At 41.9% G+C, this 26,115-nt stretch overlaps 1 protein-coding gene across 5 annotated transcripts; it reads left to right on the top strand.

The window, feature by feature from the left end:
* The first annotated feature begins 290 nt into the window (after positions 1–290).
* On the top strand, positions 291–22,600 carry asph (aspartate beta-hydroxylase). 5 transcript variants are annotated; one of them, XM_036985765.1, is made up of 8 exons: positions 291–498; positions 3,358–3,405; positions 12,400–12,555; positions 16,244–16,312; positions 20,152–20,190; positions 20,436–20,504; positions 21,085–21,126; positions 21,653–22,600. In XM_036985765.1, the coding sequence occupies exons 3-8, from the start codon at positions 12,477–12,479 to the stop codon at positions 22,132–22,134; spliced, it is 780 nt and encodes a 259-aa protein (XP_036841660.1). In that variant the 5' UTR covers positions 291–498; positions 3,358–3,405; positions 12,400–12,476; the 3' UTR covers positions 22,135–22,600. The 5 variants fall into 5 exon arrangements, with proteins under 5 accessions (XP_036841660.1, XP_021468764.2, XP_021468762.2 ...); XM_021613089.2 differs by lacking the exon at positions 3,358–3,405; XM_021613087.2 differs by lacking the exons at positions 291–498; positions 3,358–3,405 and adding an exon at positions 11,042–11,236.
* Positions 22,601–26,115: the final 3,515 nt, after the last annotated feature.

Below are 26,115 nucleotides of genomic sequence, written 5' to 3' on the forward strand. Positions count from 1 at the left end.
GCACACTAGGAGCTCAGATGCAATCATTTAATAACCTAATAACCAACGTTTCGACAGACAAGCTGTCTTCTTCAGCGTAGTTCTCATAACCTACGAAAAGTCAATTTTGACAAAAGCTGTATCCCTTATAGTTAAAACCACATAAAGGGGGGATAAACAAGGCGGTTCTAGCCTGCGGGGGTATCCCAATGACTGTATCCATACGATTGAATAAGACGACCACCTCTGAAAGCGAATTGGACGAGATTTTCCTTTTCTCCGCCCACCTTGTCTTCGTGAAGCTCGCACTGGCTGAGGGCGCATTCACTAAACAGTGGACGGGGTTGCTATGGGCTTCGGGTTATGAGGGCAGAGATTTGATTTCTATTGGGCCACCTTTAGTGCAAGAAATTGAGAGTGAAGCTCGTTAATTTTGAATTTGCACATTTCTACTTGAATTCAAGCAACTTCGAATAGCCATGGCCCCGAAGAAAAACGCACGAGGACACAAAATGAAAGGTTCGTAATTTTAGTAGTGGCAGTGGTGCATGGAACCAACCTTCACTTAGCTGCAGAATGGCTTTAAAAGTTAATCGGGGGGCAATATTGACATTTTCATTTAAGCATTGCAAGTTAGCCTACAACAATACGATACAACAAATACAATAAATAATACGAAGCCTATAAAACTGGACAGTAGGTAGCATAACGTCAACAATATACCAACAACGTAAGCCAGCAATTGTGCCCCTTTTTACGGAACCATCAACTGTACAGTACATTGTTTCGAGTTATAGTAAACAACACAAACAGTGTCTCTTTATATCCAGATTTCAGACGCTTTCCCTATCTTACTATACATTATACATACTATTCATAACAGGGCATTTGTTCGATTTGAAAAATGTTCGTGCAATTCGTCAGGTTGCAAAGAATAGTTTGCACGACCATAGCCCGTGCATTTTAGATTGGCTATGGTATCTGTATCATCTTGTGCTCACGTATGACAATATGTGTCATTTTACGCAGCGAGACCAATTACAATATCAACCTCGTCGACTTCATCGGAAACGGCATCAGTTGCGTGTATTGTCGCCCCCCCCCCCCATTTACTTTTTCTTAATTTCTCCCAAGTGCTCACGTGTCAATAGTGGGAGAACGTGGGAGGGGTTACACGTGGCTTATATCGTCACTGTTGCGAACCAGGACCCATATGGCCATATGGATCCATTTGAAATTATATGGACACCCCTTTTTCTCATCGCAGGACCGCTCCCCAAGTTATCGAGATGATGAATTATATTGTCATGGGCTAAGCTCCCTGCTTTAAACTTTCGAAACTATTGGTTTCAGAGCAGACTGCAAGGGGGTGCTTGTACAAGTCATGCTAAATATTGGGCCCCTTTTCAAAAACTCCAGTGTCATTGTGACACGTGTCCTAGAAAAGTTTACCCGAAATGGTATTGCATTTAAAAAAATAAATATATTTAACCTTTATTTAACCAGGCAAGTCAGTTGTTTTTCGTAGACTTCTAGTTCTTGTAGCCTTATATAACCTTAGAATGTGTTGCACAAAGGTAAGTCGATTGTGGCAATCTTCTGTTACTATCAGGGTTTCAGTGCCCCTCATTTTTAGGCTACTTCCATAACTAGTTTTTTTTATTCATCTGATATAGAACGCAGCATTTATACCATGTTTTGTTACACTTTCAATAAGATGATAATCATCAGGCCACTATCATACAAATCGATCATATCGGTGTGAATATTATGGTTCCTGCCATAAGGGTAAGCAATTGCAAACTTTTTATCAACTTCAAGTGGTTGCAAATGAGTTGAAGGTACACACTTTGCATGTTATGCATGATCAAACGGTGGTTGTATTAATAAAAAGTCCTTTGGAACATTATGTACTGTTCTTATCTGAGCGTTTCACAACTCAAGGCTCCTCCCCTTACATGTATGTTGACGTTGTACAGGGGCATATTCATTAGGTGAACTGTTCAGTTGCTGATAGAAATGTAATTTGTAGAACTGACACTATTCACTATTCAACAAGACAGACGCATCTGTGATACATTTCTGTTAGTTAACATGGGCTGTGTTGCACCCCCCCTGAACAGGCCTCATACTCACTTCCCAACATCTGATGACTATCAACTGCGTGCCTATAGCTCCCGAGTGGCACAGTGGTCTAACAGGCTGACTACACCTCTCGTGTCGAGTGCGCGAGCATTGCAAAATAAAATTTGAAATCTATATTATTCATTAATTGCACCCACACTGCTCGCACGCACCAACAAGCGTCTGCGTTGCCAAGGGCTAAAATAGAAGTCAGTTCTATTTCTGACGCAGATTGCGCTGCAAGTCCTGCTTCTCCCATCTCCTCATTGGTTTATAGAAGCAGGTACCCACGGGCCATCTCCTCATTGGTTATACCCACGTGGCTGACTGAAAGACAAACGAGGTCAGTGACGGTAATGCACCTAATTAATGAAAGTTGCCAATCGCAATATAAAGTCAAGAGAAGAAAAAGCCTGGAAGGAGGAGAGATGACTAGAAATGATTCGGTTGACCGTTTTATGTGTGAATTAATTGGTGGAGTAGAGGACCTTGTGCATTTCAGGTAAAATAACAACTCAAATGTTTATATCCCAGGACAAATTAGCTAGCAACAGCAAGCTAGCTAAATAGGACAAATTAGCTAGCAAGTGCAAGCTAGCTAGCTAAATTGCCATAAATGTTTAATGCTTTTCGACCTGTCCCCAAATTAATATAATTGAACCTGTTTGCCGTGATCGCATTTGGTGTGGGGGGACAAAATACATTTATGCACGATGGGGCATGCGCGCAGCCGGGATTGGGTTGCGTGTAAGGCACTGCATCTCAGTGCTAGAGGCATCACTACAGACACCCTGGTTCGAATCCAGGCTGTATCACAACCGGCTGTTATTGGGAGTCCCTTAGGGTGGCGCACAAATGGCCCAGCGTCATCCGGGTTAAGCGGGTGTAGGCTGTCATTGTAAATAAGAATTAGTTCTTGACTGACTTGTCTAACTAAATCAAGTTTACATTTCAAAAATAATTTAAAGCTATAGGGACTTATTGATGCCTCAACGTGAAAGCTATTTCCTAGTTTCCCTTTCAACATGCTGCATTTATGTAATAATACAGAAAAAGTATGTGGAAGTCAGTTACTATACTGTATGACCAAAATATAAAAACAGCTGTTCCTTTTGAATCTGCATCCTTTCAACATATTGTTTGTTCAGAGGTTGGATTGTCATTGATATTCTACACAGTGTTTCTATTGACATGCCATATTTTATTATGTCTTGTCATATTATTATTTTATAAACAATGAATTTGCTCCTCCAGCCTCTTCTCTCAGCCTGATGGTTTAATTGGACGAAGGCCACAGAACTGGTAAAGGCAACAACTGACATGTGACCTTGTGTGTTTTCTTTGCAGTGTATCTCCCACCCCCCAAACTAAATACTATTCTTAGTTAGGGAATAATCTTGCATGTGTGGTGTGAGCTTGTTTGTAGGGGATGTTGTTTTGCTTGCCTGTTCTGCTTTGGATTTTGCACCGAGCTGTACAAGAGCTGTAGGACTGAAAATGTTGTATAACTGATGAATGAGGGTTGTGAACATTTCACACATTCTTGTCAGCTATGCTGAAGTTTTTTTTGTTTGGTCTCACTGATCCTTGAGTTAATTTTACTGCTATTGAATTGATGGCACCGAAGTATCAGTATTTGAATAAGTCAATTTGCCCGCTTTATTACTAGAGTCCTTTGTACAGTATGTGGTCCTGCTGCGTCTCAGAGACCGGACTCTGTTTGTTCAGTTTGCACTATGGTTCTGAATGTCTTTGTTCTACAGACGTTAAAGGACACAAGCATGCCTTTATGGAGAGACAGTAAGGTGGTTTTGAAATGATTTAGGCTAATTGCTTTTAAATTGTGTCCGGTCGCTACATCAGCGAAAAAGCTTCATTTTAGATTTCAACTGAGCATCATAGTTCATTTCCTGATGCTCCCACATAGTCCATAGAATGCTGTTATGTTACTGGTAATGTGAGCAGTATCTCTAAAGGTCACTTTGGTTATGAATGGAGGCTGGTGTGTTGGCCCTATGTGCTTGAAGGAAGTATTTAGCAGCATCAAATCAAATGTTATCTGTCACGTGCGCCGAATACAACAGGTGTAGATCTTACAGTAAAATCTGACTTACAAGCCCTTAACCAACAATGTCGTTTTAAGAAAAATAAGTGTTAAGTTCAAACAAATAAATAGATAAGTTCAAAATAACCAATAGTTAAAGAGCACCAGTAAAAAAACAGTAACGAGGCTATATACAGGGGGTACCGGTACAGGGTCAATGTGCAGGGGCACCGGTTAGTCAAGGTATTTGAGGAGGGGGACGTGTAGCCATTTGATTAGTTTACCCTGTATCTTTCCTGTATCTGGTCTGGGAGTCTCTTCCACTCCCCTTTCTGTGGACTTGGTAACTTGTGACTGGCCATTTTAGCCAAACCATGACAGTGTATGAAGTAACCAGGTGGTATTAGTTGGGAAACCAAACAGATCATGATTAAATCAAACTGGCCTTGTGTGAGAGCCAGGGGGTGGGGGAGTCGAGGACGGTGGTAACATTATCTTGTCAATGTGACCACATGCACCAACTTAAGTCCCTAAAATCGAGGTGTGTGTGTGTGTGTGTGTGTGTGTGTGTGTGTGTGTGTGTGTGTGTGTGTGTGTGCGTGTGCGTGTGCGTGTGCGTGTGCGTGTGCGTGTGCGTGTGTGTGTGTGTGTGTGAGTGTGAGAGAGAGAGAGAGCATGTGTTTGAAAGAGAAGGGGACTGTGTCAAAGCAGACATTCCACAGGATCCTTATGCAAGCTCAAACAGAACAACATACCCACAAATGACACCAGCAGAGAAAGAGAACAGAGAGAGCGAGTTTCTTACAACTAACTACACAATTAAAAAGGAAGTAACAGTATTCAGTTGGTAGTCTGTCTGTGGCCAGAAACAGGTCTGGCCAGTGTGAGTGAGGGGGTATGTCTCTCCAGAGAGAGTCGGTAGGGAAGGTTGTAGTAAACGCTTCGGCAGCAAAAATTGGATTGATACAGAGATTAGCATGGCCCCTCTGAAAGGATGACATGCAAAATCTGTAAACGCCTGCACAAATGGCTTAGGGGCTTTAAAACGTAGGTCTGCTAGATTAGGGCTGCAACCTTTTCAGGACTGTCAGTACCCATGTTCCAACGGGGAATGCAAACAGTTTAGACAGTTTGTTGGCATTTATTTTTAGGCTCACTTGGTAGGCTATTTTCATTCTCTTGTAGTCTTGTGAAGGCTAAGTGTTTGAAAATGTGAGCGAGTAGCAAATACCTTATACAAAACAGATGCAAATAGTTTTATTATTGAAAACGGATAGTAAAATGTTTCCTTTTACTTTTATTTAACTAGGCAAGTCAGTTAAGAACAAATTCTTATTTACAATGACGACCTACCCCGGATGACGTTGAGCGCTGCCCTATGGGACTCCCGATCACGGCCGGTTGTGTTACAGCCAACTTATCATCTGCCAATATCCTGTTATTTCTGTATTCTGTATCAGCTAAAAAATATGTGTATCACTTATACAGTACGCAGGCTTTTAGCATATCCCCTTTTACACTAGGGCTGGGCGATTTTTATCGAATCAATTTGAATTGGTGTTTTTACACAATATTCCAAATGCCTTGTTTAGCAAGAATAACGTTTTTCTTTATGTTTTTTTTATGAGCGATTGTCTTGATTGTTCTCTTGTTTTCTTTTTGGTCTCGTCTCCTTCGTCCTTCTGTGCTGTGTGCACCTTCCCATTTACACCAGAGATCTGTATGTAATGAGGTGATGCTAGGGCAGGGCGGTATACCGTTTTTTATGATATACAGTGTGTTTGGAAAGTATTCAGACCCCTTGACTTTTTCCCACATTTTGTTACGTTACAGCCTTATTTTAAAATGGATGAAATAGTTCTTTCCCCTCATCAATCTACACACAATATCCCATAATGACAAAGTAAAAATCCAAACCGGTCCGTGCATCTATACTGGTTGGTAGGTAGGTAGGTATTTATTTATTTATTGGAGGTCGGCCGATTAATCGGAATTGCCGATTAATTAGGGCCAAATTCAAGTTTTCGTAACAATAAGAAATCAGTGTTTTTGGGCGTCGTTTTAAACAAATAAAAATTATTTTTTTATACCTTTATTTAACTAGGCAAGTCAGTTAAGAACACATTCTTATTTTCAATGACGGCCTAGAAACGGTGGGTTAACTGCCTTGTTCAGGGGCAGAACGACAGATTTTCACCTTGTCAGCTCGGGGGATCCAATCTTGCAACGTTACAGTTAACTAGTCCAACGCAATAACTACCTGCCTCTCTCTCGTTGCACTTCACAAGGAAGCACTTGTTATGCGAATGCAGTAAGCCAAGGTAAGTTGCTAGCTAGCATTAAACGTATCTTATAAAAACAATCAATCATAATCACTAGTTAACTACACATGGTTGATGATATTACTAGAGATTATCTAGCGTGTCCTGCGTTGCATATAATCTGACTGAGCATTCAAGCATACAAGTATCTAAGTATCTGACTGAGCGGTTTTAGGCAGAAGCAGGCGCGTAAACATTCATTCAAACAGCACTTTCGTGCGTTTTGCCAGCAGCTCTTCGTTGTGCGTCAAGCATTGCGCTGTTTATGACTTCAAGCCTATCAACTCCCGAGATGAGGCTGGTGTAAACAAAGTGAAATGGCTAGCTAGTTAGCGTGCGCTAATAGCGTTTCAAACGTCACTCGCTCTGAGCCTTCTAGTAGTTGGTAACGCTGCTTCGATGTTGGCTGTTGCCATTGTGTTGCTGGTTCGAGCCCAGGGAGGAGCGAGGAGAGGGAAGCTATACTGTTACACTGGCAGTACTAAAGTGCCTATAAGAAAATCTAATAGTCAAAGGTTAATGAAATACAAATGGTATAGAGGGAAATAGTCCTATAATTCCTATAATAACTACAACCTAAAACTTCTGAGCAAGGAACTTAAACGTTAGCTTTCTTACATAGCACATATTGCACTTTTACTTTCTTCCCCAACACTTTGTTTTTGCATTATTTAAACCAAATTGAACATGTTTCATTATTTATTTGAGGCTAAATTGATTTTATTGATGTATTATATTAAGTTAAAATAAGTGTTCATTCAGTATTGTTGTAATTGTCATTATTACAAGTACATTTTTACAAATCTGCAGATTAATTGGTATCTCCGTTTTTGGTCCTCCAATAATCGGTATCGGCGTTGAAAAATCATAATCGGTTGACCTCTAGTATGTATGTGTGTATGTATGTATGTATGTATGTATGTATGTATGGTTGAAAGAATTTCAAGAGTGTGCGAAGCTGTCATCAATGCAAAGGGTGGCTATTTGAAGAATCTCTAATATAAACACTTTTTTGGTTACTACATGATTCCATATGTGTTATTTCATAGTTTTGATGTCTTCACTATTATTCTACAATATAGAAAATAGTAAAAATAAAGAAAAATACTTGAATCAGTAGGTGTTCTAAAACTTTTGACCGGTTGTATGTATGTATGTATGTATATACGTATGTACGTACGTACGTACAGTGGGGCAAAAAGGTATTTAGTCAGCCACCAATTGTGCAAGTTTTCCCACTTAAAAAGATGAGAGGCCTGTAATGTTCATCATAGGTACACTTCAACTATGACAGACAAAATTAGAAAAAAAATCCTGAAAATCACATTGTAGGATTTTTTAATGAATTTATTTGCAAATTATGGTGGAAAATAAGTATTTGGTCACCTACAAACAAGCAAGATTTCTGGCTCTCACAGACCTGTAACTTCTTCTTTAAGAGGCTCCTCTGTCCTCCACTCGTTACCTGTATTCAAAAGTGACCAAAACATCAGCCAGGAAGCATAGGAACTGAGAAGTGGTCTGTGGTCACCACCTGCAGAACCACTCCTTTATTGGGGGTGTCTTGCTAATTGCCTATAATTTCGACCTGTTGTCTATTCCATTGGCACAACAGCATGTGACATTTATTGTCAATCAGTGTTGCTTCCTAAGTGGACAGTTTGATTTCACAGAAGTGTGATTGACTTGGAGTTACATTGTGTTGTTTAAGCGTTCCCTTTATTTTTTTGAGCAGTGTATATATAGTATGTATGTATGTATGTATGTACACATAAACACACAAGTAATGGATATTAGACCTGGAGAAATTTGTCCTTTGGTCTGGAGTACAAATTGGAGATTTCTGGTTCCAACCGCCGTGTCTTTGTGATATGCGGTGTGGGTTAACGGATGATCTCTGCATGTGCATTTCCCACCGTAAAGCATGGAGTAGGAGGTGTGATGCGTGTGTGTGTTTTGCTTGTGACATTGTCAGTGATTTATTTAGAATTCAAGGCACACTTAGTCAGCATGGCTACCACAGCATTCTGCAGTGATACGCCGTCCCATCTGGTTTGGGCTTAGTGGGATATCATTGTTTCCCAACAGGACAACGACCCAACACACCTCCAGGCCGTGTAAGGGCTATTCGACCAAGAAGGAAAATGACAGAGTGCTGCATGAGATGACCTGGCCTCCACAATCCCCCAACCTCAACCAAATTGAGATGGTTTGGGATGAGTTGGGCAGCAGAGTGAAGGAAAAGCAGCCAACAAGTGCTCAGCATATGTGGGAACTCCTTCAAGACTGTTGGAAAAGCATTCCAGTTTAAGCTGGTTGAGAGAATGCCAAGAGTGTGCAAAGCTGTCATCAATGCAAAGGGTTTCTACTTTTATGAATCTCACATAGAAAATATATTTTGATTTGTTTAACACTTTTTTTTTGGTTACTACATGATTCAATATGTGTAGGTGTGTCCAAACTTTTGACTGGTACTATATGAAAAAAGTACAAATAAAAGCTAGGGGCGTGAATCAGAAAACCAGTCTATTTTGTGTGACCAACATTAGCCTCATGCAGCGTGACACATCTCCTTCATATAGAGTTGATCAAGCTGTTGATTGTGGCCTGTGGAATGGTGTCCCACTCCTCTTCAATGGCTGTGCAAAGTTGCTGGATATAGATGGGAACTGGAACACGCTGCCGTACACTTCAGTACAGAGCATCCCAAACATGCTCAATGGGTGACATGTCTAGTGAGTATGCAGGCCATGGAAGAACCGAGACATTTTCCATAGGAAAAATCCCACTCCTCTAACAATAGGGGGAGTCATCCCAAACTCGAGAAGGCCGGTGACACACTTAGGTCCAAAATAAGCTGATAAAATGCATTGGGCTTATTTTGGACAGATTTTGATGAGTGAAACCTTGCCTCACCTCTTCCTCTCTGTTTATACACGCACACAGCAAGCCCCCCCCCCCCCGCCACAACACAATGAGAGGTCACTTCTTCCTCCCCGACAAAAAGTTTTAACTTCCTATTTGCATTTGAGGTTTGGTCCATCAGAATGGGTCATAGGCCACTTGATTTCAACATCTGAACAAAGTGGACAGGCTAGCCTGCTGTTCAAACAGTTGGAGAAGGACAGAACGGTGTGTTCATAACAATTCAACTGTTCTGCCTTATTAACTAGAAAATAGATCGAAGTTGGCTAAACTTAGTGTTCATTTTTCATAATGCCAGCTACAAGAACTAAATGTGCATTATACATGGTGCTGGTTAAAATTGTAACAAAAAGGGCATTTTCATGGACAGATTTGAAAGCCAGATCAGTGATTATTGCAACTATTTTGATAAAGTAATGTAATTATTCGTGGGTCTTGTGTTTGTGGAAGGCTTATTTGGCCTAAATATAATTTCACAAGCCCTGAATTCATTAGATTATTGCTGACTGGGCCTCCCGAGTGGTGCAGCGGTCTACGGCACTGCACCGCTAGTGCTAGAGGTGTTACTACAGACTTGCAGGCTGACCTCGGTCGTCAGTTGAACAGTGTTTCCTCCGACACATTGGTGTGGCTGGTTCCCGGGTTAAGTGGGTGTTAAGTAGCACAGTCTGGCGGGTTTCGGAGGGCGCACGACTCAACCTCCGACTCCCGAGCCCGTTGGGGAGTTTCAGCGATAAGACAAGATCGAAATTGGGGAGAGACTGGGGGGTAAAATAGACCCCAAAAATAAATAATAATAACTAAGATCATTGCTGACTGTTTAAAGTACAGTGTATTTCACCTTTAATTGTACAACAAATCTGACCGGAGTCAGCTTGCAGGGGCTCGGCCCGCCACAAGGAGTCACTAGAGCACGATGAGACAAGGAAATCCGGACGACGCTGGGCCAAATGTGCACCGCCACATGGGTCTCCCGGTCACGGCCGGATGTGACAACAGCCTGGGATCGAACTGCGATGCTGTGTCTTAGACTGCTGCGCCCCTCTGGAGGCTTGGATGAGCAACATTTAACACATTGGCAATAACCCAGCTCCTTCCCCAAAATGCACACGCTTCTTTGCAGCAGATTTGCTTTGTACTCTACCTATGTCAGACAGGTGATGCACGTTTGTGAATAACGTCCCGCAATCCTGAGTGTGCAGAGAAGTTTTGAAATGCCTCTACTCTCTCGGAGAGCCTGCTTAAACCGCCCATGTAGGTCTAATGAGTATCCCCCTGGCAGCCAAGCAAAGTCCCTGAAAGTCTGCCAGGATTTGCATGGGCTGTGGCCTGTAGCCTTTAAATCCCTCCCCCTCAGCCCGCTCCACCACACGGTAGTGTGTGAATGAGTGTCAGCCAGTTCACTTAGTGAAGCTCTCCCCTTCTCTGCCTGTTGCTGTTTTATTGTTACTGGGGTGGGAGGTAATAATGACAGCCATTTTTTTATGACCCTTTGAATCCCTGGGGTTCTGTCCTGAGAGATGCCGGGTAATGTCACATTGGCATGGCGTTAACACCGCCTCTCCATATCAATGCCTGAATGTCTTCTGGTGGACAAGCAGACAGCTCTAAAAATAGCCCTATTGGCCGGTTCAGGTCCCATATCGGGTTCCTGCTGAGTTTGCCTGGAACAAATAGAGGAGGGTAGCTGTTGCAAAGGGGTTTGGGGGAAGGATAAGGGAGATAAGACTCACTGAAGCTTTTCCCATTCGGACGGGTCAGGGACGGTCTGCACGGATGGAAGTGCCGATAGTCAAGCCCACCCCGGTGTTGGAACCCGCGGTGGTTGTCGAACACACAGAAGGTAGATGGAGCGATGTCGTCAGTTAACAGCCTTCTCCGGAATGAGGGTTACTTTTATAGACATTGGTTCGACCCGTGAAATGTTCCTTTTTTGGTGATGGTGGACAAACCGTTGTTATTATGAGGGGTGCACATCTGGGTGTTTGTTATACTCAACTGAGGGATGATGTGGAGCACGACACAGCTCTGTCGATAAGGTCATAGGATTGTGCCTAGTTTTTGGATTGGTTTCGGTGCAGATGTGGGACCACTTTATTAAACTTTTGGAAATAAAATCTCAAACTGTAGTGTGTAGATGAGGTTTGCATGAAAGTGAAATCGAATAACCAATGGCTGCATTGATTATGACTGATGGCATTTGGAGATTTTTTTTAGGACTATACATATAAAAAAATATAAAGAACTGTCAATGACATAAGCAGGTGCTGTGTGTCTATATATGGTGTCCAGTAAGCGTTTCACTGTTACCCTACACTTGTTGATTACGAAGCATGTGACGAATATCAGTTCATTTGATCTGTATGTGTGAAATGGTTTGACCTAGCTTTGGGTTAGCAGACTCTGCACCTGTTCTTTATTCCACTGCCGTCTCTTCGAATATACTGTTGTTTTTACCCATACAGTGCTCTGTGTCCAGTGTCAACAGAAACCTGAATGATTACTCCACTGCTTTTGTATTTTTGCCTCTCTGGCGACCATACTGAATTCTGAGTTCAGTTACTTGAAAGCTCTAGGCCTATGTTCAGGCCTCTTGAGGTTTGCAATGTGGCATTCTTAGGTTTTCATGCTATAGATAGGCAACATTTTTATCTACTTTTTTGTTGTTGTTGTAAGTATCAAAAATGTGGTCAGTGGCTTATGAGATTTCTCCATTCTTACCCATTTAACTTCTCATTTTATATCTCTGACTGCAAAACAAAACAAAAAAAGTCTTAAGTCATGAGTATTATCGCAAGATATCTCTTTGCCGTCAGCTTCTTTTAACCACAAAAGCTTTCTGATTTCTGGAACATTTAGGCCTAGGCCTGTATTTTGACCACTTTACACCTCAAATGAAACACATTGCATTTGTGTGTGGCTCATGTATACACATGTCTTTATCCTGTATAGTATTAGTTTCAGGTCTGACTCTCTGACTCATCTCTCTCCCACCCACCATCACAGAAGCCAAAGCCCAGCTGTCCAGTAAAAATGGCAAGAAGCCTGAGGTAGCAGGAGGAAGCTCCTTCTTCACCTGGTTCATGGTTCTTGCCCTCCTGGGCGTCTGGACCTCTGTGGCCGCCGTCTACTTCGACCTGGTCGACTACCAAGGCGTCATCGGTAAGTGACACCTTAAAGGAGCAGTGCAGTGAAAAATGTGATTTTCCTGTGTGTTATTTATATATATATATATATATATATATATATATACACACACACACACACACACACACACACACACACATACTGAGGTTGTAATAATATTGTGAAAATGATAATGCACAATAAGTGTAAGAGCTGTTTGAAAAGACAGCCTGACATGTTTTGGGATATCACCAGGCAGTATAAGTTAATAGACCAATAAATAGTTTGCCCTCCTCTCTGCCAATAATGGCTAGTTTTCAGGTTACATATCCCTACAAATAGGCTCCCCCAATAAGGTCCCTCACTCAGGCCACTCCCAGACAGTCCTAGCAAAAGTCTTGCTTGAGAAATAGCTTTTTGCTAAGAAGCTGTTTTTGTTTCTTTTTGGCCATTTCAATTGAAAGAAATCAAAGTAAGGTACTTAATTGTAACCCAGAACCCATTTGATATTGAGATAAAAACGGCTTCATTGAACCTTTTAACAGGAAACACAAATGCTACAGTACTGTAGCAGGGCTACATTTCCTGCTAGCTACAGCAGTCTGTCACAGTCAGTTGGTAGAACCTTCAGCCTTTGCTACAGTCATGAATGCCATTGAGGAATAACCCAAAGTGATACTGAGTGCTTTGATGCATTTTAACATTGAACTTTCAACTTCTCAACCATGACATAGTTTTATCTATAGTGCATGTGTGCACTTGCTCAATGTGTGGATCTGAATATGTCTGTTTACTAACTCATGTTTGGATCTCAAATTGATAGTTAATAATTTATTAATCTTGCAAATATTTGTATTTCTCCAATGTGAATGTTTTTGTCTGGTCTTAATCTTGCATGCAGCCAATGCAAAGGACTTGCACATTAAGCTCTCTGAGACAATGCAAGGTATGATATTTGCGCCCATGATCATGCCCCCAAATAATCATGAGACTCACCCGCCCTCCAGTCCCAATTGAAATAATCCATTTATTTCCCACACATATCGTCTAATCACTTGCTTTTGACTAAATTCTTATTCCGAGAAAATACAACATTTTTAAGTTGCATTTGTCATAAAAGAGATTTAACCTTTTTTTAATAGTCACACTGTATTTTTTTAATGATGCAAAACTGGCAAAATAATATTTTGAATCATTGCTTCCTTGCTTTTTTATGCTGAGCTAGTCATGTTTATTTAAATAAGACAGTGTGGCTATGTTGTGATAGAGGTTGGAACCGGTTCAGGGAACAGTTAATAACGTTCTTTTACGTTCGGGGCATTTTTTTGGGGTCCCACAAACGCAACAACTCGAATGTGCCAAAGCCCTCACTCTGTCAGTCAAACTTATTCCAGGGTCTGCCTGCCAGCTGAAAATCTGTGTGCGCTCTTGTGTGTGTGTGTGTGTGTGTGTGTGTGCAACTTGCCTCTCCCCCTCCGAAGCTTAGGCTACTGTAACCTGCTGACATTACAAGCGTAGTTCAGAAATTGAGAAGATTTTTCACATTGGATATATTAACTACTACAAGTTGAGACACGTTTTTAATTCTGCACTAACAAGCTCGTTAACTAGATAGCTCTGGTCCAACTCTCAGAAGTTGAAAGACATTCAAAGTTCCTCTGTAGAAGCCGTTCCTCTGTAGGTGTAATTCTGTGGGTCTAATTCCGATAATGCATGTCATAAGATGCCCAGTGCTTCAAGCCAATCCTCCTCCTCCACCCACTCTCGCTCTCTCCCCGCAAAATTTCAGTCCCATCTAGCGCCCTACACTTGATTGTCTATTGCGCATTGTAAACAACTATTGCTACGCAGCCAATAGCACCCAGGCCAAAATGACTAGGCCTATACCGTGCACGCTCCATAGCAAGCGCCTGTATCCACATTGATTGGTGAAGTAATTGAATGTCAGGCTAATGTACATTTTTGTTCGAATTGGTTCAGGACTTTTTTATTTTTCCGGTAGGAACAGAACAAAAAAAAGGTTGGTTTGTTTCAGAACGAAAAATGTGTAGCTCATCATTAAAACATTTAAATATTGAAATGCTAACATGTTACCATAAGGCTAATCTCTCATTGGCAGATTCTGCGCGTAGGCACATGCTATTCTCGGATCCCGAAATTGAGATCCGAACGGACTTGGATCTGTGAAATTCCCAGCTCACAGGATCCTGTTATTTCTTTTGAAAGTTAGTATCCGATTCGGATCCGAGGTGGACCAGATCCTACCCAAAATATGTCAGATGAATCGGATCCAAATTGGGTCGGGTCTGTATAAGACCCAAATGGATCCAAAATATAAAAAATGACACATTATTGCTGTGCAAGCCTTGTCAGGCAGTGAACGTTAAAGTTTCACATGCATTTTCTGTTGTCGGCCTATTTAAAATAAGTGAGTTGTGGTCTACACTGCAGCTTAGTATTTTGATAAATGACATCCCTAATTTAGAATGTTGACACAAGAAGGGCGGAGAAGGCTCACTAGTAGGAACATCTCTCTCCAGAATGTCCTCTGTCTCCCGCTAATTTGTGTGCATTTATTGTTTCATTACGTCAATTGTTTGCTCTTTGTTAATGTTTGTAAAAAAAATTTGCTTGAGCACGTACAGAAGTGCCTGGCCTGTATACCAATTACCCCACTGAAGGCATTCTTTCAAAAAGTATACTCTGCCATAAGACTTTATATGGGCAAATAAAAAGGAAAGTTTTACATCTCCCCAAGTCTGAGGGTGGTTTTAATTGTATCAACTCGCCACCCAAGGCTTTTAATTAAGACATATTGTTAAATGCACTAAAGAGGAACAATGGGTAATTACTGAAGATGCGCATGCTCACCCCCAGAATCTTTTCACATGTATATTTTCAAAGAACATTAACAACTTCATAGTTGTATGGAAGAAGAAGATGAAACAGATTCAACAAGAACAAATATCACTCCCAAAAACACAACCCTATGTAGCAATTCTTGGAAACTGTAAATTACTTGGTAATAGGAAGTAAGTATATTTCCATAACACAATTAAAACGCCATTTTGGACTGGCCAATGTAGATATTTTCAAATACATGCAACTTAAACATTTCTATTTGTAATATTTTGGACATCAGAGCAATCTTGAGGGAACCCTATTTGAGTCAGGAAATGATATTCATATGGTGGGTAAGATGAACAAAACCTTGCAGAAAACATATCCAACTGACAACCTCTTCGGAAAAAAAAATATGAACTATTGGAACCATGACTTAAACATAAATGATATTGGCACAAGATGTAGAGAATGTTGCGAGGGTGGAGACTTCTAACACACATAGAACCAGAAGTTTATCACACAGCTGACCAAATTACACAAGATTTTACTTCTGGGTTAACCAAGATTTGATGTTTTATTACTTTATTATGTAACCAGATTTACCAGAAATGCTAATATGATCATTCAAAACATCACTCATGATAATATTGCTTATTGTAGAAATAAATAGCAATACTTCTGGAAATGAACGGTGATGATTATCCTCATCCAAGAACGATAGCAATTAACATACTGTTTTTGTTATTATAATTTAAATGCTAATATCCCCCATCCTATGCTATTTTCATTGCGTAGGGTATAGTAACCCACCCCCATTTCACCATACATACCCAACCCCCACTGACCCGGGGATAAAGACTAACTCCAATTACTTTACTAGGTCAACTTTCGTCCTATGATGCTGATGGAGATGGTGACTTCGATGTGGAGGATGCTAAAGTACTGCTAGGCAAGTTCATCGATTTGAACTGGATTGTTATTTATTGACGTGTGTTTGTGTGATTACATAACTGATTTGGGTTTTCTTTTGCATGACTGACTGGTTTAACCGATCTCTGCCACAAGATACTATTTTAGTCAATTCTACCAAACTGGACAATGAATCAACAAAGTCTGCATGTGCATGTTGTGAAAAGGGGTTTCGAAGTTTGATTCTTATACTGACTGTTGCGTTTCACTTCCACTGACATAACATCCAGGGCCTATTGCCGCATGCTTTAAGAATGACTCAGTCATAACGAAGACGTCTGTGTTCTCTCATCTCTAAGTCACTTGTTATATGATCTTAAAGTTGCTAATTTCTTTCTAATCAAAAAGGGAAGAACCTACTTCAGGAGTGTTTGGTCCAATGAGTTGGTTCCATGTTATGGTACTCGGTCTACTCTGCTGCTGTCTGCCATAAAGACTACTGCTCTGCTTTGTCACCCAGACCACTGCCTGTCTGGCACAGCTGTGGTCCCTGCTGCTAGTGATAGATTCTATAGAGTCCCTCTGCATGCCCGCCCACCCACCCCCCTCTAGGCTATGCTATTGCTATTCTCTCCTCTCTTTAGTCTCCAACCCTGCTTCATGCAATCTTAGACCTGCATAGTTTCCCTCGCTGCCTGACCTCGCTTAAAACTTTCCACCCTTTCCTTTCCTCCCTTTTTCCCCCTGCTCTACCACCTTTTTGTCTTCTTTCTTTTTCTCCCTCCCTATCTCCCTTTCCTTGTTTCCCCCTCTGTTTGCGTAGGCCTGACCAAAGATGGCAGTCAGGAAAGGTCGGACTCCCTCGAGGAGGTCCCGGATATGTTAGTGGAGGAGGGCTCCGATTGGTTTCAAGGCTTCTTCACCTTCCTCTATGGCCTCATAAACCCGTTTGAGGATGAGGATGGAGCGGCGGAGGAGGAAAGTGCTGGCACTTCTCAGACTGACGGGGTTCAGGGAAAGAGTTGTGTGATCTTAGGCCTCCATAACCAGTAGGCCTTGCTTACCATAACCAGTAGCCATATCCCCCGTGGCATGAAGTCCCAAGTGGACTTGTTGCTTCTTTAGACTTGTTTCCCATTGCTTGAGGTGCGTTTGTTGAAAAACACCCCGTAAACATCACCATTCCCTGGAAGAATAATTTGAAGGGTTAAGTCGTGTAGATGTTGACCCCTCAAGTCTTTTTTTGAAGATTTTTGATGGTGGGGCGAAGACTATGCCTTCAGGATTTTTGCAGCAGTTTTAAATGCCAGCCAGCTTTTCTATGATGTGCATTTCCACTTAACAGACTGCAAACACCCGATTTTCTGCAATGAACAGCTGCACTTGGGTAACAGATCGGCTCTCTTTTTTCCAACCACAGTACTGCATGCCCTAGGGCCCTAACGTTCGCACATTTTTATCCACTTAGCAGGAATTATATTTATACTTTTTTACTTTGGTTTGACCTTTCGTCTAAGTTTTTGCTTTATTGAAAGTTTTGTGGAAGATTATAATTTTTCTTTATCAGTGAAGCATTCCCTCATTATCATGTTTATTTTTCTGTTGTCCATATTAGGATTACTATTCATGTTCTGTGTTTGTTGGTTTTTGGACGTATTCAGGTCTGCTATTTGTCCCCAATCCCTGTCTTCGTCATCCATTCGTTAAACACAATTAAAAACGTGTTTTTCAGATGATTTATTCGCTAAGGTTTATGTGTTTTATTTTGTGAATGTTCTTTTTTTTCCCTTGCATGGTAAAGTATAGATTTTTGGGGGGTTGAAACTTTGCACATAAGATATTTAGAGACCGGCTTGCTGGAGCACTGCACAGGTGTTAATCATTTCTTGTTAGCTGTCCACTTTTGTTAAAGCCAACCCTTTGAGAAACTAGCTTTCGACTGTTCCTTAAACCAATTTTCTAGACGTCCTGGGACAGGGTTAGGAAATATGATGTTGCATACTTAGCCCGAGGTGGTTTTGGAAAAATGTGCTCCCTGATGTGGAGGATTCCATGCTTTTTGAGCCCGACTATGAGTTCAAGGACTTTTACCGAATTCCACCCTCCGTGGACCTTTTACCTGCTTTGAGACGCAGATCATAACCTGAACCCCAGATCTCTGAAATGGGTCAATGCTGACTCCCACTCGCCCTAAAGAGACTTACCCAGCTAGTTTAGATTTCAAACTCTAAACATTGTGGTCTATAGATGGAACTCAAGAAATTCAAGTCATTTGTAATGGTATGTATGGTCAAAAACGTGTTGTCTATGACAACATTGAAAGCAAACGAAGACAGGTTTCTTGTAAGTACTAGCAAACACATGTCTGGCACAAAAGGTATAAGGAATGGCACTGTCAAAGATACAATAAACCTGCCGAGCAAGCTTTTGGGTGGAATCCATTCGGATTTCGTATTGGCTTTCACTCATTTAGAGGCTTGACTTAGTACTCAAGTACAATGACCAAGCATTGACCGTATAGCTAGGAACAGGTTGAACTGGTGAGATTCATGCTCTCGTGTGAAAATAAGTCATAGTGGCTGTAGTAGATTATGTCGCCGCAGCTCAAGCGGGTCATGTCATACTTAACTGCCCATTTTAAAATAGAACTAGACAAGTGACCCAATTGGTGAGGTGTGGTCATGTTGCGTGGCCTTTTGGGTTATTAGCATTACCCTGTCAAACAAGCCCTGAAGGACTTGATGTTGCTTTTTAAGTCGTCGGGGCTGGCGAAGAGGCAAGTGGAGTATGCGCACAACCAGTGACTCCTGGATGGCCATTGTACAAATGGTGCTTTGACGCCCCTTTTGATTGTGGACTGGGCTGGGCTGGTGTTGTCGCCCCTTTTGATTGTGAACAAAAGAAGAGCAGTCGCAGATAAAGTCAATCATAAATCAATTTGATTTAATACAAGTTGCAACATGGAGACAACACCAGCCCAAGACGCTTGTAGGAAGTAAAAAACTAAAAGTCAGTGACTTTGTCAGCTGCTACAGAATCATTGTTTCACAGAATACAATAATAATCAGTGTCCTCGGTCCTTGTACCTCCAATCACTATCAACAGATATGAGTTTAATCCATAACATGTGACCAACCAGTGTGTTAAAAACAGAACACTGGATATCATGTGTATTACAGAAAGGGAAAAATATATACATTTGCTAAACATTTTGTTAATCACTCTAAACTGAATATGAACTTTACTAATCTTACATATTTCCATTGCAACTACCCATCTATTGTTTGGGCTTTGATGATGATTGGTCTTTGGCACCAGTGACAAATATGATTCCAAATGTATTGATAAAGTGTAAAATTAGTTATACAGTAATGTCACTCTCACATGGTCATCATTTCCAAGTCATACTCTTACAAGTAGTGTAATAAAACCATCAGAATAGGAGGTACGGGTAAACACATGCAATCGTGAATGTGTGGCAGGGGTCCACAGTGTGACCATTTTACTTGTATTTTGCACCTAAATATTTTGCTGTAAGACCTGGAATTGTATTTAGGAGCACCAGTGCGCCTAGAAAAATGAAGGATTCTAGCTTTATTACCTCAAAATATTTTGGATTGTGCTCCCAAATTTCCTGGTGTGTTCCTACATTGTTCAACTTAGGCGCACATGCTGCTTGTAAAAATGGTCAGCGTAGAGCCCTGAATGGTAGCATCTGTCCGTCCGCCTTTGGGGTTTGGCATGGGCATGTTTTGAGTTGTCAAATTTAGTTCTGGTCATTTTTGGATATTAGTTTTGCCTGGTGTTCATTAGTAATGGTCACAGTAAGTAATGGTCATTGTTAGATTCTAATGCCATGTTCCTTTTGAAAAATATCAGATGAACCTCGACCCGATCGGAAAAGAGCGAGACACAGAGGTACTTCACCTGCTCCCCTTTTTTTAAATTCTCTCTGCTGAGAGCAAAACTTCAAGCAGCTCTGAGTAGCCGACTACGCCACATGTCAATTTTCAGATGCGTGGATGCATGGCATTCCATTCATGGAAAGCAGGTCTGCTAGTTAAAGAAACCTGTATATTCTGCTAAAGTTTTGAAATAGAACATTGGTAGGTTAGTGTTGATTTATGTTGGTGGTCATAGTTTTTTTTTTTTTATCTTCTTAGCCAGCTTAATCGAACCAGAATCTCCAAAAACAAAGGTCAAGAAAAAAGAGGCGGCTACTGAGACCAAAGGTACTTTGTTGTGGATGAATGTCCAGATTGCTTTGTAGTCTAGTCCATGCTCTCAACATGTGTTGAAGCGTTTTGTCTGCTTTACCATGTTATCAACATGCACATTTAGTTTTTTTTTGGGGGGGGGGGGGCTGTAACTTAGAATCTGTTTGAGGTCTGGCTGGTTTTTAGTTTTGTTAATTCGTACTGAATTTGCCCCTGATTTCGTGACTTCACCCGCAGCCACTATTTGGCAATGCCAGACGAGGGGTGGCCCAAGTAGATTCTGCCTGCATTATTACTACCAATACTCCCGAAAGCTCTATGTCAAAAGCTTTACTATTAGATTGTGAGAGAAAATCTTAGCCCCATCCATGAGTGAGCTTGCCACGGGTGTCAATGAAAGCTGAGAGAGGTACAAGACTTCCCTCCATCTGTTATTGGTTGAGCCTGGTTTTGTTCTGTTGTAACGGTTGCTCTCCCCTACTATAGGCAAGCTCTGCGATTCGGCTGTTCATATTGGCAGTTGAGCACCAAGCAGATACACCAGTCTTACTGAGACTATATCCATATTTTAACTATTTGTTTTTCTAAACCTCAGATGAAAATCCAGGACATGTTTCCAAGAGAAAAGCCAAAAAAGGTATTGCATGAGGAACAGTGTGGGTTCCAGTGTGCAGTAGAGTTTGAGCTATGAAGATCTTGCTTACCATAGTTCTAATAACCATATCGGGATCTTTTGAATTTAAGTGTACTAGTAGAAAAAATATGATTGCTTCTTGACATACAATCATGAATTGGTTTCTAGCCGCATGCTGTATTTGACTACCCCTTTTGTAGTTATAAGGTATTTGGTATGAAATCATTGCGTGGTGTGCTGAGTGTAATATTGGACAACGTCATATAACTGTTGGACCAACTGAATCCCATCTGTGTAGTAAAATGTGTTTGACCACAGATGTTGTCTGGAAAGCGAAACCTTTCCAAAGTGCAGCAAAATGCCAGTTGTTGTTATCCTAACATACCCCGTCAGCAAATCCAATTACCCAGGGTGCTTTGCAACCTACTAAACGCTTGAAGTGTGGTCAGCAATATGCTTGCGTTGTGGCCCTAGCAGCCTGGCAGTGAAAAAACTGTCAAAGCCGCTAAATGGTATTCTCGTGTCCCAGAAAACCCTCTTACCAAAGACGTGGGCTGGAAGCTGAGGGAGGCCCTGAACCAGCAGCTGGCCATCATCCATGAGCGATTGGAGGCCAAAAAGATTGCCAAGATGGCGCTGGCCGAGGTGAGGAACATCCTGGCCAGGGAGAAGGAGAAGGTCCTAGGGGTGACGAGGGACGAGGTGGCAAAGAAGGCTAAGGTGGCAACGGCAGCTAGGATGGAGGACAAGCCAGAGAAGGGGGAGTTTAAGAAGGCCTTGGGCAAGATTAGGAGAGACAAAGAGAAGGAGGGAGAAAATAAGAAAGAGGGAGAAAATAAGAAACAGGAGCAGGGCAAGAAAGCTAAGAAGAATGCGACAAAGCCAGACAAGAAGTCAGTGAAAGAGGTGAAGGGTAAGAGGGTGGAGGTCCCCAAAGACGCCAAAAATAAAGAGTCCCCCAAAGCTGCTGCTAAAAAGCTCAAGATGTCTGATAAGGGGGTCCGGAAATGATGCTAAACTCTTCACACCTGCACTGATGTCGGTGATCTTTCACTCCCTCTGCTGACACAGATGTTAAAAGATTCAGGAGAAACACCACCTGTGAGAGGTCTCCAGTGACAGACCCCTGCGAATGGGAGTAGGAAACCCCATACTGTGCAGGACAGCCATTTCCGCAATGTATAGTGCATAGTGTTTTAGCCACTTCCTGCTTGTGGTAAAAATCATAATGCTGTCCTCTATAGAAGTATGAACTGGACAAGGAAAGGCGCCAAGAGGATGGCAAGGTGCTGTAAGCTTAGTTTCCGATGTGGTTTAGTTTTGTGTTAATTTACATCAGAAAATATAGCTTTATTTAAAGTCGCTAGACAAGATATTTGTAGAATTAGACAATGATTTATTTTGCATTTGGTGGAGAAGTGGATTTGAAAGGATCAGCTATGTGCTTGTTCTTTGTTAATAAAGTTGCTGGATTCTGGAAGGTTTCCTGTTTTTTAATACTTTTTAATAAGATGTTTTGGTGTTACACAAATGGCCAATTGTATGCATACATCCACAAGGCTTGGGTTAGACATTGTGCCTAAATGGGCATTCCCTCCCAGTCGTTTCTATTGGAATACTCTTTCCTTTTTTCTTTTGCTCCCCTGTCTTGCTCTCTCTTAGCACTGCAGACCTCACCTTTTCACAGCATATCAGAACACAATACCAATTCAGTGTTTAAGTGCAAATGTAAACCCAAATCAGTCTTTCAATGTTATATTATTGTTTTTAATTATGTTAATTTCTAACAGTTTATGCATATGACCTCCTAGACCTAAATCCCAATGTACATTACTGTATTGTTTCTAGCCATATAAACTCAAGCAAAAAAAAGAAACGTCCTCTCACTGTCAACTGCATTTATTTTCAGCAAACTTAACATGTGCAAATATTTGTATGAACATAACAACTGAGGCATAAACTGAACAAGTTCCACCGACATGTGACTAACATAAATGGAATAATGTGTCCCTGAACAAAGGGGGGGTCAAAATCAAAAATAAGTCACTAGCTGCATTAAGTACTGCAGTGCATCTCCTCCTCATGGACTGCACCAGATTTGCTAGTTCTTGCTCTGAGATGTTACCCCACTCTTCCACCAAGGCACCTGCAAGTTAACTGACATTTCTTGGGGGAATGGCCCTAGCCCTCACCCTCCGATCCAACAGGTCCCAGACGTGCTCAATGGGGTTGAGATCCGGGCTCTTCGCTGGCCGTGGCAGAACACTGACATTCTTGTCTTGCAGGAAATCACACACAGAACAAGCAGTATGTCTGGTGGCATTGTTATGCTGGAGGGTCATGTCAGGATGAGCCTGCAGGAAGGGTACCACATGAGGGAGGAGGATGTCTTCCCTGTAACGCACAGCGTTGAGATTGTCCGCAATGACAACAAGCTCAGTCCGATGATGCTGTGACATACCGCCCCAGACCATGACGTACCCTCCACCTCCAAATCGACTCCGCTCCAGAGTACAGGCCTCGGTGTAACGCTCATTCCTTCAACGATAAACGCAAATCCGACCATCACCCCTGGTGAGACAAAACCGTGACTCGTCAGTGAAGAGCACTTTTTGCTAGTCCTGTCTGGTCCAGCGACGGTGGGTTTGTTCCCATAGGCAACGTTATTGCCGGTGATGTCTGGTGAGGACCTGCCTTACAACAAGCCTACAAGCCCTCACTCCAGCCTCTCTCAGCCTATTGAGGACAGTCTGAGCACTGATGGAGGGATTGTGTGTTCCTGGTGTAACTCAGGCAGTTGTTGTTGCCATCCTGTACCTGTCCCGCAGGTGTGATGTTCGGATGTACCGATCCTGTGCAGGTGTTGTTACACGTGGTCTGCCACTGCGAGGACGATCAGCTGTCCGTCCTGTCTCCCTGTAGCGCTGTCTTAGACGTCTCACAGTACAAACATTTCAATTTATTTCCCTGGCCACATCTGCAGTCCTCATGCCACCTTGCAGCATGCATAAGGTACGTTCACACAGATGAGCAGGGACTCTGGGCATCTTTCTTTTGGTGTTTTTCAGAGTCAGTAGAAAAGCCTCTTTAGTGTCCTAAGTTTTCATAACTGTGACCTTAATTGCCTACCGTCTGTAAGCTGTTAGTGTCTTAACGACCGTTCCACAGGTGCATGTTCATAAAAAATGTGTATATATTTTTTTTTACCTTTATTTAACTAGGCTGATCTGTGAAGTTATTTGGATTTTTACGAATTATCTTTGAAAGACAGGGTCCTGAAAAGGGGACATTTCTTTTTTTTGCTGAGTTTACATTAATATTACTATGCCAAATACAGTATACATTATACAGAGTTGTAGCCTCTGAAAAGGCACTTCTCCTGAACAAGAGCTGTTGCCATGTCATCCTCATCCCCCTGCGTCACTTGTAAAACCCTCAGGGCTGAAAGAGAAGGCTACCGTCGTCATTACCAGAGATGCAGCACCAGAGGAGGCTCCTGCAACACCTGTGGAAGAAGGTAGAACTCCTGCTGGTCTACACATGTACACACACACACACACACCGTAACTGTGGTAGATGGTAAAGGTCATGAGAGGAAATGTGTGTAATGAAACACGCACACTATAACCACAGACACAGGAGAAGGCTCCAGTAGCACCGTACTGGATACAACAAAGGCATCTTCTACACTGTAGAATGTGACCAGTGGTTATTTCTTTGAAATACTCAAACATAGCCTACTACTTAATTTCCTCATTACAATTCCATTCAACATCCCTTTGTCAGATGTTTATGCAGTATCCTAATTGCTTAAACATGCAAGTTATTCATCACTATTGTCATTGAATTTGAACTGTGGGCTTGACTAGACAAAACAGCATCCATCTACAACGTCACGAGCTGTTAAGGCCTTCCCGCAATGTACGTCGGATTCCGTCTTTTACGATTATTAGATGCCGCACTGTGTGACGTTACCGAATTTTAAAAATCTTGACGTCAACCTGGCCAGATTGTACGATTTGCTTCAGTTCATTTGTCACATTCTGCGATTGGCTTGCGAGGCTGTCAGTCGACGTAGGCTACGTCAACTGCAGCGGTGTGTTTGATCGGAGCGTGTGCCAGCAGCGCAAGCCTCCCTCTATGCTTATGCACTAGTGGAATGAGTTCGGGAAAAACTGAAAGTATGCATCTTAGAAATAGTTTTCGCATCCAAACTTTGTCTGAACTCGGAATCAAATAGACGTCCCAAAAAATAAGACGGTCGCTGTGGTAGAACGTTTATTTTGATTGCCGATTTTGTTCGTTTATCAAAATCCCGTCAAGTGGCCTGATTTTCAGATGTCATGTAAACAAGTTTATTAAGGGAAATCGTTCTCCTTGCAAAGCACGTCAATGTTTAAATCTAACCGTGACAGGAATATGGCTATCCACAATAATATTATGGTGTGCATACTCTGTGTGCCTATTGGTCAGTCACCAGGATCATCTCGTAAACACCAGCCGCACACTACACGATAAAGACACTGACAGAACTTTGTCGGCGCCTAAGGCCGCACGTGGTGGTACTTAGTCGGCAGACCTAGACCCTGTCACCCAGAACGAGCCAGGATGTCCAACCAATTGTTTACGCCCTAAGAATTTTCCCCACAACGTGGACATTTCCCGGGACAGCAGAGTCGTGGCGTAAGACGGCTAAAATCATAGTATGTGTGGGCCTTAATGGGTCTTTTTTGAAGCCTTTACCCTCAGTAGAACTGTGTCCTCCACCAGACACTCACATGGTGCTGCTACGACTATCTAAGTCAAGAGTTAACCATTAAACTCGTACATGTAAACTGTATTGATTTCATGTCTGCCACCTGTAGGCTCTATACGTGAGCCATTCTCTACCCTTTTAACCATTGGCTCTGATAAGCTGGTCTTCCCGCAAGTTGTTGTGTAAAACCTGCACGACATGTACACCACATGTTTACACCTACGGTCAACAAGACA

This window comes from Oncorhynchus mykiss, chromosome 8 (assembly GCF_013265735.2).
Source record: "Oncorhynchus mykiss isolate Arlee chromosome 8, USDA_OmykA_1.1, whole genome shotgun sequence".
Classification (NCBI taxonomy): domain Eukaryota; kingdom Metazoa; phylum Chordata; class Actinopteri; order Salmoniformes; family Salmonidae; genus Oncorhynchus; species Oncorhynchus mykiss.

Excerpts from the sequence above, each read along its gene's own strand:
- asph (XM_021613087.2), top strand. The coding sequence starts at position 11,170 with ATGGAAGTGCCGATAGTCAAGCCCACCCCGGTGTTGGAACCCGCGGTG. Across the intron at positions 12,556-16,243 it reads CGACTACCAAGGCGTCATCG|GTCAACTTTCGTCCTATGAT; the intron begins GTAAGTGACACC and ends TTACTTTACTAG. Across the intron at positions 16,313-20,151 it reads GGATGCTAAAGTACTGCTAG|ATGAACCTCGACCCGATCGG; the intron begins GCAAGTTCATCG and ends GAAAAATATCAG.